The following is a 12,734-nucleotide window of genomic DNA, read 5'->3' as shown; positions in this document are numbered from 1 at the left end:
CACCATGTTCAAGCATAAGGGTGTCCATCAGTACACATGGCACCAGGACACCCTAGGTCGGAGGTCAATGATCGACTTTGTGGTTGTTTCATCTGACCTCCGGCCGTATGTTTTGGACACTCGGGTGAAGAGAGGGGCGGAGCTGTCAACTGATCACCACCTGGTGGTGAGTTGGATCCGATGGCGGGGGAGGAAGTTGGACAGACTTGGCAGACCCAAACGTACTGTGAGGGTCTGCTGGGAACGTTTGACAGAGTCTCCAGTCAGAGAGAACTTCAACTCCCACCTCCGGCAGAGCTTCAACCAGATCCCGAGGGAGGTTGGAGACATTGAGTCCGAGTGGACCATGTTCTCCACCTCCATTGTCGACGCAGCCGCTCGGAGCTGTGGTCGTAAGGTCTCCGGTGCCTGTCGTGGCGGCAATCCCCGAACCCGGTGGTGGACCCCGGAAGTAAGGGATATCGTCAAGCTGAAGAAGGAGTCCTATCGAGCCTGGTTGGCTCGGGGGACTCTGGAGGCAGCTGATAGGTACCGGAGGGCCAAGCGAGCTTCAGCCCGGGTGGTTGCGGAGGCAAAAACTCGGGTCTGGGAGGAGTTCAGTGAGGCCATGGAGAAGGACTATCGGTTGGCCTCGAAGAAATTCTGGCAAACCGTCCGGCGCCTCAGGAGGGGAAAGCAGTGCCCTGCTCACGCTGTTTACAGCGGGAGTGGGAATCTGCTGACTTCGACTGGGGACATCCTCGGACGGTGGAAGGAGTACTTCGAGGTTCTCCTCAACCCCACCGACATGTCTTCCATTGAGGAAGCAGAGGCCGAGGGCTCAGTTGTGGACTCGTCGATCCCCCAAGCTGAGGTCACTGAGGTAGTTGAGAAGCTCCTCGGTGGCAAGGCACCGGGGGTGGATGAGATCCGCCCTGAGTACCTCAAGTCTCTGGACGTTGTGGGGCTGTCTTGGTTGACACGCCTCTGCAACGTCGCATGGAGGCTGGGGACAGTGCCTCTGGACTGGCAGACTGGGGTGGTGGTCCCTCTGTTTAAGCAGGGGGACCGGAGGGTGTGTTCCAACTACAGGGGGATCACACTCCTCAGCCTCCCCGGAAAAGTCTATGCCAGGGTACTGGAGAGGAGAATTCGGCCGATAGTCGAACCTCGGATTCAGGAGGAACAATGCGGGTTTCGTCCCGGTCGTGGAACACTGGACCATCTCTATACCCTCGCCAGGTTGCTGGAGGGTTCATGGGAGTTTGCCCAACCAGTCCACATGTGCTTTGTGGATCTGGAGAAGGCATTCGACTGTGTCCCTCGTGGTGACCTGTGGGGGGTGCTCTGGGAGTATGGGGTCCGGGGCCCTCTGCTAAGGGCTGTCCGGTCCCTATATGACCGGAGCAGGAGTTTGGTTCGCATTGCCGGCAGTAAGTCAGACTTGTTCCCGGTGTATGTTGGACTCCGGCAGGGCTGCCCTTTGTCACCGGTCCTGTTCATTATCTATATGGACAGGATTTCTAGGCGCAGTTGGGGGCCGGAGGGAGTCCGGTTTGGGGACCACAGGATTTCGTCTATGCTTTTTGCAGATGATGTTGTCCTGTTGGCTTCCTCAAATCAGGACCTTCAGCGTGCACTGGGACGGTTTGCAGCCGAGTGTGAAGCGGCGGGGATGAGAATCAGCACCTCCAAGTCCGAGGCCATGGTTCTCAACCGGAAAAGGGTGGCTTGCCCCCTTCAGGTTGGTGGAGAGCTCCTGCCTCAAGTGGAGGAGTTTAAGTATCTTGGGGTCTTGTTCACGAGTGACGGAAGGATGGAGCGGGAGATCGACAGGCGGATCGGTGCATCTTCTGCAGTGATGCGGTCGATATACCGGTCTGTTGAGGTGAAGAAAGAGCTGAGCCGCAAGGCGAAGCTCTCTATTTACCAGTCGATCTACGTTCCTACCCTCACCTATGGTCATGAGCTTTGGGTCATGACCGAAAGGACAAGATCCCGGATACAGGCGGCCGAAATGAGTTTCCTCCGCAGGGTGGCTGGGCGCTCCCTTAGAGACAGGGTGAGGAGCTCGGTCACCCGGGAGGAGCTCAGAGTAGAGCCGCTGCTCCTCCACATCGAGAGGAGTCAGCTAAGGTGGCTCGGGCATCTGTTCCGGATGCCTCCTGGACGCCTCCCTGGGGAGGTGTTCTGGGCATGTCCAACCGGGAGGAGGCCCCGGGGAAGACCTAGGACACGCTGGAGGGACTATGTCTCTCGGCTGGCCTGGGAACGCCTCGGTATTCCCCCGGAAGAGCTGGAGGAAGTGTCTGGGGAGAGGGAAGTCTGGGCGTCCCTGCTTAGACTGCTGCCCCCGCGACCCGGCCCCGGATAAGTGGTAGAAAATGGATGGATGGATGGATATATTGTGTTTTAATCTTATATTAATGTGTTACATAGAAACATACACAAGCAAAAATAAAGGTTGTTACCATAAAGCTCATTCCAGCAATATCATATTGGTTAACCAGCTACACCAGCCCCGTTTTGCTTGATAACACCATGACTATGCTGCCCACGCAGCTATACCAGCACTATACCAGCACGAACCAGTAAAAACCAGCCTGGACCAGCCTGGAATTCATGCTGGTTTATGCTGGATTTTTCAGCAGGGTGGTTTTGTTTGTTTTATTAATAAACCATGTTTCTTTTACTATCCTGCATTTGGGTCTGTTTTAACCCTGGTACTCTGACAGGCTGTTCATTTTTGATCCAAATCATTAAGGATGCATGTTAATGTCATGTATGAATTGGACACAGACAGATCTGTTAATTATCCAGGCTTTTCATGTAAAGTGACCCCTTCTGCAAACCCAGATGTGATTTCTCTGATTTCTTTCTTTTGCTGACCTCAATCTGTATGGTCAATTTTCAGAGAACCTCCAAACACAAAACCAACTCAGCCACCATTCCACGTGCTCTGCCACCTATATCTTAATCAGACTAAATAAACATATTGGCTAAATAGCGTGAGAAGTTTTGACTAGTCTTTACCTTCTGGTCTTAACTACCAGTCTACAGTGCCCATTAGTGATCTGATGGGAACTATAGAAGTTGCATTTGAAAAGTAAATGATTACTTACCATTCATCACCTAGTACAACCATATTTTGTTTGTGAAGTTTATTCTCAGTTCTGTTATTGTATTTATTTGTAGGATTGTTGGTTTATGATAATGTGCACTGGAATAAGCACTGCTCTTTTTTCAAGGACATTGGCACATCACAAATTGTTTGTGCCAATGAGATAACTTTATTAGTTCAATGATTACAAACATGCATGTTGCTGAACACAGAATATAGTTCTATGGACAGAAATAAGACATAATTCAGACTACTTCTCCATTGAGCCCTCGTTGCCAGTTCAACACATCATATTTTACAGCCATTGCCCCAGTGTTGTCGAACAGAATATGGTTCCCAATTTTACTGGTAAAATTTACCTTTTTTAGAGACTCAACAACCTTTAGGTTAAAAAGAAAACAAGTATTAATTCCAGGATAATGTCATTCTTCTCTTCTTTGTGTTACAGTACCTGCCATGATTGTATTGTTTTATTTTTCTCAGCTCTTTTCTGTGCATCTCAACAGGCTGTGTAGTGAATGTGCCACAGCATAAACTACATTGTAGACATTATTTGTAAATCTCAGTTCTGATAAATTTTTAATATAATTTTTAAATTGAATCATCTCTTCATATTGGCTGCAGTAGCTTTCACTCTGAGAAACCTTTCCATCTTTATCCAAGCAAGGGAAATCTTTTTGCCAAAATCCAATGAGAGCATTGTCAGCAAACTCAGCAATTTTCATTTTTTCCCACATCAAAACCAATAGATCCACCCAGTACAGTAAAACTTGCTGGTTCTGCTAGTCCACCAGCAAAAATTCATGTAACACCAATGATATGGTAGCCAGTGAGATTATATATATATCTGTTCATTCAATCATTTGTGTGATCGCTAACCTTTAGGTGAATTTCTGTCATATTGCACCTGAGTAGAAGCCAATAAGTATTCGCTTTCTAATACATCAGATTTGATCACTTCTATACACATTTCCTTACATGTTTCCTTACAAGGACAGTGTATCCTCCAACATGGATATATCCTTTCCAGACTACTGGCTGATGTGTTTGCTCGCTCCGCACTCAAATGTTGGATTTTTCCTCTTTTTTGTATGTTTCTTGTTTTTTCTGCAGTGCATAAATGTCATGCACTGCTAACATACAACCGACAGGCATTACTTGACATCGCTAATTCACGACATATTGACTTTACTAGTTTTATTCCACTGGAGCTACAAGTCATTGTTCGCTCCCAGAGTCACCACCGAAACCACCACCGAATTCACCACGCCCCATCCCGGGGGCCACGACGCACCGGGCTCAAGTGAGTTAGCTAACACCAGGAGAGTGCTTCGGAGACGGCGACGCAAGCGAGGCAAGAGGGGAGGGATCCATGCTAGGCTAAAAGTACGTGCAAGCCTCCTGCTAGCGAATGTGCGGTCCATGGAAAACAAACTGGAAGAGCTATGAGGTTTACAACTCAACGGAAAATCAGAGGGTGCTGCACCCTGATTTTCACAGAGACCTGGTTCTCAGACAGAGTCCCAGAAGACGCCATTCAGCTACAGACTCACTCTGTTCACTGAGGCGACCGAATGGCCGCGTCCGGTAAGGTTAAAGGGGGAAGTGTGTGTGTTTGTCAGCAACTCGTGGTGTGGATATATACAGACGGTTGATAAACACTGTTCACAAGATGTGGAGTTTCTACTGCTGAAGTGCCATCCTTATTATCTACCAAGGGAATTTACTGCTGTGTTTTTGGCCGCTGTTTACATCCCCCCGCAAGCTAACTCCATGGCAGCACTCAGCAAACTCCATGACGTCATCAGCACGTTAGAAACGGCTCATCCTGTTTTTATTGTTGCTGGCCACTTCAACCAGTATAGTTTACGGACTGTATTCCCCAAATACCACCAGCATGTGGACATTCCCACCCGTGATAAGAACACTCTGGACCATGTTTACAGCAACATACGTGGTGCATACAGGGCTGCACCCCACCCCCACTTCAGACACTCAGACCACATCTCTTTGTTCCTGTACCCTGCTTACAGACGAAGACTGAAACAAGCACACCCTATCACCAAACAGGTTAAACTCTGGACCCCAGAGACTGAGAGCACCCTGCACGACTGTTTTGCTCTGACAGACTGGGATGTGTTTAAAGCTGCAGCCACTCTGGAGGACTCTTCCGTCACCATACAGAACTATGCTGCGTATATGACTGGGTACATCAGCACTTGTGTCAATAACATAGTGCCCACCATACAAATCAGGAAGTTTCCAAACCAGAAGCCCTGGATAAACACTCAGGTACGTCACATGCTGCGTGCTTGCTCTCTTGCATTTAGATCAGGCAATGAGACCGAGTACAAAGTATGGACTGAGAAAACCCATCACAGCGGCCAAGAGGCAGTACAGAGAGAAGCTGGACAGCAGCACATCACAGACTACAGGACCACTACCAACAACATCACCTCAACAGACAGCCTGCCGGACGACCTCAACACATTCTACACCCACTTTGAGGCACCCAGCTACACTGCAGAGAGGGGGCTCACACACACTTGGACCACCCAACCCCCAGTCCAGTCCACCCAACCCCCAACCCAGTCCATTCAGCACCCAGGTGACAGTTATGTCAGAAGCATGTTTTGGCTGTGTGGTGTGTTAACTCCCCCCTTAGCTCTGAGCCTACTGCTGCTGGATGTATGGGCCACAGGGCATATCTGCACAACAAGCCATTTCAGTGGAAGACCACTGCACTGTGTTGCACCAGGAAAGAAAGGTCCTGAAATTAACCATTCAGTTTCCCAGATATTCAGGCATCCTTACCCCACACCATCCAGTGCATAGGAGCATGATTGGTCAGTCATAGTAATGGTGGCCATTGATAGCCCACTTTATTGCAAGGGCTTCTTTTTCAAGCAGTGCAAACTTTATTTAGTGGGGTTTAGCTTTGGTGTAGTGTACAGGATTATGTGTTCCTCCCCTTCAAATTATTTTGGCAGGATGGTTCTCAGTCCCCTTGGTCCAGCTGACTTGTGTGGCTTGGCCATTAGAAAGAAAGACTTTATTATTCTCACATTTACACAGTGACATTTTTTCTTGATATCCCAATTTCAGAGCACATGATACAGCACCCCTCGAGCAGAGGGGGTTAAGGGATTTGCTCTGGCCTTGGACTCTAACCTTACAATCAGCAACCCTGTGCCTTAATCACTTTGGCTACCTCCTCACCATTTGAACATTCTGGAGCTCTGTTTGCCTGGCCAGGTGAGGGAGTGGATGATGACAATGTCCAGGTATGACACTGCAAATTGTCCATGGGGTCTCTGGATTAAGTCCATCAGGCACTGGAATGTTGCTGGGGTTCCATGTATGCCAAAGGGGAGAACCTGGTACTGGCAGAGCCTGCTGGTGGTTGAGGCTGGGCTTTGGCTCAGACGCTTGGGCAACTTGCTGAAATCCTATTGTGATGTCTAGTGTGTATAATAAGTGGGTTTTCCACAACCATTGTACTAGGTTGTCCAAAGCCATTGCAGAACCTCAGGCTGCAGAAAAGTGGTGGAAGAAAATATGTCAGCAAACTGGTCAAACAGCTCCCTCATCTCAAGATCACTGGACAGGTCAAGGTCACTGAGCTCCCAGATTCGAGGAAGTCTGACGTTCACCTTGATTGAGATGGTGGTTGCATTGGGTGAGTTCAAATTATGCGGGGCACAGCCAGTTTACCAGGGCTTGACAGCTTATTGTGGGGCTCTAGGGTCTGGTTCATGGTCATTCAGTGTTAGAGGGCTCATGAAGTGGTCCATCACCAGTTCCTTAACAACTTCCTTAGCCATATGCTGTTCAGGCTGAAGCCACCTTTTAGCACTATGCAGTAAGGTATCCATCTGAGTCTGTCAGGGTGTTGGGAAACGGGCCACAATGCACCAGGTTCTCTCTCTTTATCACAACATCGTTGGTAACATCTTCTGGCAAGAATGCAAATTAGGAGTCTATGAATTGTTCCTACCCAGAGTGGAAGGGATCAAATATGCAGGCCCAATTCTCCTTGTTCCATTCATCACAGAAACCGATTCACTCAAAGGTCTGCAGGTAGGCCTTGACATTTTACATGCTGTTAAGTTTCATGAAGAGGCACTAGGCATGCTGAAGAGGCAGTCAAGGAGAGAAATGGCAGTGATTGTGGGGGCTGTGTTACGATCTAGCCCAGACTTTTTTCCATGTGCCTTTTGTTTACGTTTTGTGTTCACGTGTCTGCCCCACACTTGTCTATTCCTTCCCCACCTCAGCACACCTGTCCCTTATGTGTCCCTTATATAAAAGTCCAGACTAGGTCCTGACAGTAACAACCCCCCACCTAACAGCAAATTAATTAATATGGGAGCATTTTTTTATTAGTCTTTCTGCCATTTTAACCCCTGGATTTGGACTTTTGTTTCATTTTTATTCTTTTTCGGTAGACATTGCTCCGCATTTGTTCCGGTGTGGGATGCTGCTCTGCTTCCTGTTTCCCGTGGAGGACACCGCCTCACTTCTTGGCTGCGGAGGATGTCACCAGCCGGATTTTGCTTTGTTTATTTTTTGGTGTCCTGCGACATCGCCCCGCACCTGTTCTGGTGGGGGACGTTGCTTTATTTCCTGTTTTTCTGTGGAGGACGCCGTCTCACTTCATGTCAATGGGGGGTGTTGCAGGTCCGTATGTTTGCCCTATTTTTTTTTAAATTATTTTCTTTTGCTTTGTGGTGGAGGATTTTTCACTCCCTCCCTTTCTCCCTCCCTCCCTTTCTCCCTCCCTCACTCCCTTTCTCGCTTTCTGGGTTTCTGGACGTGGGTCTGGCTGCGGCTTGTCCGGAGTGGTCGCTCAGCTGGGGACATCACTCTGCACTTCTGCTTGGCTGGGGACTAGACTCTGCACTTCTGCTCAGCTTGGAATGTCAGTTGGCACTGCTGATCAGCTGGGGACGTCGCTCGGCACTTCTGTTCCTCCGAGGACGTCGCTCGGCCCTTCTGCTTGGTTGTGAATATCGCTTGGCCTTTCTATTCAGCTGTGGACGTTGCTCAGCCCTTCTGTTTGGTTGTGGATGTTGCTCAGCACTTCTGTTCGGCTGTGGACGTTGCTCGGCACCTCTGCCCCCCGCCGGGATCATGTTTCCCTTTGATATTATGACTGATACGGGATTTTTGTGTCAGGAGCCACGCCTCAAGGGGGGGTACTGTCAGGATCTAGCCTGGACTTTTTCCCCTGTGCCTTTTGTTTTTGTTTTGTGTTCACGTGTCTGCCCAACCCTTGTCTATTCCTTCCCGCCTCAACACACCTGTCCCTTATGTGTCTAATTGTCTTCAGAATTTAGCCATGCCATGTTGCCTTTATCATGGAATCCTTGTCTTTTGTGACTAGTCTTTTGACTAGTCTTTAGCTTCTGGTCTTAACTACCAGTCTATAGTGCCCATTAGTGATCTGGTGGGAACTAATTGAAAACTAAAAAACTAAAGTGATCTGGTATAGAAGTTGTCTTTGAAAAGTAAATGATTACTTACCATTCATCACCTAGTACAACCATATTTTGTTTGGGAAGTTTATTCTCAGTTTTGTTATTGTATTTATTTGTAGGATTGTTGGTTTATGATAATGTGCCTTCTTTTTTCATGGACATTGACACATCACAAATTGTGCCAATGAGATAATTTTATTAGATCAATGATTACAAACATGTTGCATGTTGCTGAACACAGAATATATTTCTATGGACAGAAATAAGACATAATTCAGATGTTTGCATGACTAGTTTAATCAGGTCCCAAGCATATCTATATTAGATCCAAGTTCAACAGTCTTCAGCAAAAATGAAAATGCATATGGCTGAACAGTTTGTTTCTTAGAGTGATTTAGATGCCGGTTTCCCCATCATATTTTTCTTTGAGTTCAGTTCAGGTTTAAACAGAATGATATAACATTTAGGTGTAAATATACAGAATAGTAGAGCAAAACTGGAGGCCAGAATAGCAAATATCTCCACAGCTACAGTGAATTTTCCAGGAGAGCTGACATAAGCTGGAATAAAAGTGATCCAAACGGCACAGAATATCAGTAGGCTGAATGTAATGAATTTAGCTTCATTAAAATTATCAGGCAGCTTCCTAGCTAGAAAAGCTAAAACAAAGCACAAGAAAGCAAGAACTCCTATATAACCCAACACAGCCCAGAAACCTATAGCTGAGCCCAAGCTACATTCTAATATAATCTTTTCCTTGTAGTAGTTCATGTTTTTGTATGGGAAAGGAGGAGAAACTGTTAGCCAAACTACACAGATAAGAACCTGTATGAGAGTGAAGGCGAGTACACTGAGTCTCTGCTGTAGAGGCCCAAACCATTTCATGACGTTACTTCCTGGAAGTGTAGCCCTGAAGGCCATTAACACCACTACTGTTTTCCCCAGAACACAGGAGATACAGAGGACAAAGGTGATCCCAAACACTGTGTGACGCAGCATACAGGACCACTGAGAGGGCTTTCCAATGAAAGTAAGTGAACAGAGGAAGCACAGAGTCAGAGAGAAGAGCAGCAGGAAGCTCAGCTCAGAGTTGTTGGCTTTAACAATGGGAGTGTCTTTTTCTATAAGAAATAAAATTGCTACTAACACAGTTAATGTAGCTCCAAGCAAGGAAAAAAATATCAGTATTATCCCCATATCCTCTGTAAATGAAAGAAACTCTACAACCTTTAAAACACATTTATCTTTGAGAGCATTAGACCAATATTCTCCTGGACACTGCTCACAGTTATTTGAATCTGCAAAATAATTATGGTTATTATCATTAGGAAGGGAAATATATTTTATCTGAAGGATTTATTTATTAATACCATTATAGAGGAACTGTATCTTAAATAATAAAAGAAGGATACAGAATGTACAATTAACAAATATTCTTTGAAACTTGTTGAGGCTGAAATTACCTGTCTTGTTACTGATCTCTCCTTCTGCACATGGTATACAGTCATAGCAGCAGACAGGCCTTCCTTTCTGTGCAGCTTTCCTGGTTCCTGGAGGACAGCTCTCACTGCACACAGACCTCGGCTTCTAAAATACAATATAATTTGGCTACAATGTTGGAATAATAAGATTTTATCTGTTTATGCCATAATTGCATGTTAAATAATGAAATCTTGTAGGATCAGTGGGATATAGAATAAAAGATAAAGGCATTTATTTATTTATTTATTTATTTATTTATTTATTTATTGAAGTTAACATTGTATTTTTTTTTTTAAATACTGCATTCACCTCTCTTTTCTCTCCAGCCCAGATTATATCTTCATGATTTAGTACAAATTGCTGTCCAGCTGGCAGAGAGGAATCATAATAGCCCACAACCTTAAACACCACTTCTCCATTGAGCCCTCGTTGCCAGTTCAACACATCATACTTTACAACCATTGCCCCAGTGTTGTTGAACAGAATATGGTCCCCAATTTTACTGGTAAAATTTACCTTTTTTAGAGACTCAACAACCTTAAGATTGAAAAGAAAACAGGTATTAAATCCAGGATAATGCCAGTCATGGATATTACCTGCATTGCTTCTCTTCTTTGTGTTACCTGCCATGATTGTATTGTTTTGTTTTTCTCACAGCTCTTTTCTGTGCATCTCAACAGGCTGTGAAGTGAATGTGCCACAGCATAAACTGCATTGTAGACATTATTTGTAAATCTCAGTTCTGATAAATCTTTACTATAGTTTTTAAATTGAATCATCTCTTCATATTTGCTGCAGTAGCTTTCAGTCTGAGAAACCTTTCCATCTTTATCCAAGCAAGGGAAATCTTTTTGCCAAAATCCATTGAGAACATAGTCAGCAAACCCAGCAATTTTCAGTTTTCCCACATCAAAACCAATAGATCCACCCAGTACAGTAAAACTTGCTGGTGTTGCTAGTCCACCAGTAAAAATCCATGTAACACCAATGATTTGGTAGCCAGTGAGATTATATACAATAAGCTGTTCTATTAGAATGTTCATATCAAAGGAGGAGAGAAATACAATGATTACTTTGGCTGTGCCTTTCTTAATAATATCAGCAGTTTTTTTCATTTTAGAAGGAACTGAGCGGTCAAACTTCTCAGAGTACTCAACACATATTCCCTCCTCTTTGGCTGCTTTCAGAAAAATAGCAATTCCACTGTTTCCATAATCATTATCACTGTGTACAGCTCCCATCCAAGTCCAACCAAAGTGCTTGACCAAATATGCCAGAGCTGTACCAAAGTAGTAGTTACTAAGTATGGTCCTGAAGAAAGATGGGTACTCCTTTATGTTGCTCAGACATTCACATGTAGAAGCATGGCTTACCTGTAGATAGAAAGACAGGTAAAAATAATTAATGCCTGTTTGTTACACAGGGGTTTACCCAAGCACCACTTTGCTTATGATTAATATATGCAGTTGAAAATGGAATGTGTATATATATATATATATATATATATATATATATATATATATATATATATATATATATATATATATAGCATAAACATTTATGTTTGAGGAAAAGTAAACATGGTTATTATAATTTACCTACTTATTAAAATTTGTTTCAAATCTAATTCAAAGAGCCTCAGATCTGGGGTTTGATATTTAACAAATAGAACAAAAATAAATATATAATGACTCAAAATTTCTTTGTTAATAAAGATAGTCTCATTTGCATATTTAAGTCTATAAAATTCATTGTTATTAAACAATAATTAAAACCATTAATCCTTACCACTGGGATCTGAAATGGTCCTGTAGTTTTTGTGAGTGCTATAGTAGGAGTAGACTCTGACTCTCCTATGATAGCTTGTACTACTGCTTGTCCAGAACAGGCTCCATCTGCTGTCATGTCCTGACCATTCATCAAAGCCATGGCTGCTTTCATAGATAACAAACCTGAGCGACAGCTGTCATAAATCCTGTAACCAACTGTGATATTTGGGAGCAAGCTGTTGCTTCTGTTGATTTCTTCAATGGCAAAAATCATAGCCTGAGTATGGCGTAATTCACGTAGGTCAAAGCTACAAATATACATACATGAAAATCACATAAAATTTCAAATATTTTTTTCATAAAATGAAAAGTAAAATTATAAAATTCAGAAATACAAATCATTTTAAAGCACAAAATTACATATTCCCCACAACCACAATCATGTTAAATTGTCCACTATAACAAACCTATTGCAGATTAAAGGTTGAGGTTTTTCAGTGTATGTCAATGACTGCATCTGTGTTTCACGATGTATTGTAAATATTGCTCCAATTATCACATCTCCATGTTTAGTCAGCAAAGGATCTGATGGGTTTTCCAGAATATGGCAATATTCTCCCTTTGCCAGGCTAAGAGTAAAGAGTAGTACAATGAATAACATCACAAAGTGTTTCCACTGCTTTTGCTGCATTACTCTCAAAAGGATATCTTCATGATATATTTATTGACATGCTCATGGGACTTCTGGGTATGACAGTTTGAGTTGGATAAATCAGAGAGGTGGTGAGATTTGTGATGTCATTCAGGGACTTCTCTCAGTTATTTCTGTTGTAATTAATTCAATAAAGACCACAAAAAAATATTTTCAGCCACTATTGTTGGTTTGTATATTTTGGGCCCACA

The 12,734-nt window shown here is 44.3% G+C and overlaps 1 protein-coding gene across 1 annotated transcript; it reads right to left on the bottom strand.

Moving 5' to 3' along the window:
- Positions 1-8,964: 8,964 nt before the first annotated feature.
- Positions 8,965-12,522, bottom strand: LOC132851124 (extracellular calcium-sensing receptor-like). Its single transcript, XM_060877760.1, has 6 exons — positions 12,299-12,522; positions 11,851-12,139; positions 10,686-11,435; positions 10,372-10,599; positions 10,044-10,167; positions 8,965-9,878 (listed from the first exon to the last, which is right to left on the bottom strand). Exons 1-6 carry the CDS (start codon positions 12,520-12,522, stop codon positions 8,965-8,967), a joined length of 2,529 nt encoding a protein of 842 aa, XP_060733743.1.
- Positions 12,523-12,734: the final 212 nt, after the last annotated feature.

The sequence above is a fragment of the Tachysurus vachellii genome, chromosome 9, assembly GCF_030014155.1.
Source record: "Tachysurus vachellii isolate PV-2020 chromosome 9, HZAU_Pvac_v1, whole genome shotgun sequence".
NCBI lineage: Eukaryota > Metazoa > Chordata > Actinopteri > Siluriformes > Bagridae > Tachysurus > Tachysurus vachellii.
Note: the sequence above shows the minus strand (reverse complement) of the source record. Positions and strands in the feature narration are given on the sequence as shown.

Excerpts from the sequence above, each read along its gene's own strand:
- LOC132851124 (XM_060877760.1), bottom strand. The coding sequence starts at position 12,522 with ATGCAGCAAAAGCAGTGGAAACACTTTGTGATGTTATTCATTGTACTA. Across the intron at positions 10,600-10,685 it reads AAACAATACAATCATGGCAG|GTTGTTGAGTCTCTAAAAAA; the intron begins GTAACACAAAGA and ends TTCAATCTTAAG. Across the intron at positions 10,168-10,371 it reads GGGCTGGAGAGAAAAGAGAG|AAGCCGAGGTCTGTGTGCAG; the intron begins GTGAATGCAGTA and ends ATTGTATTTTAG.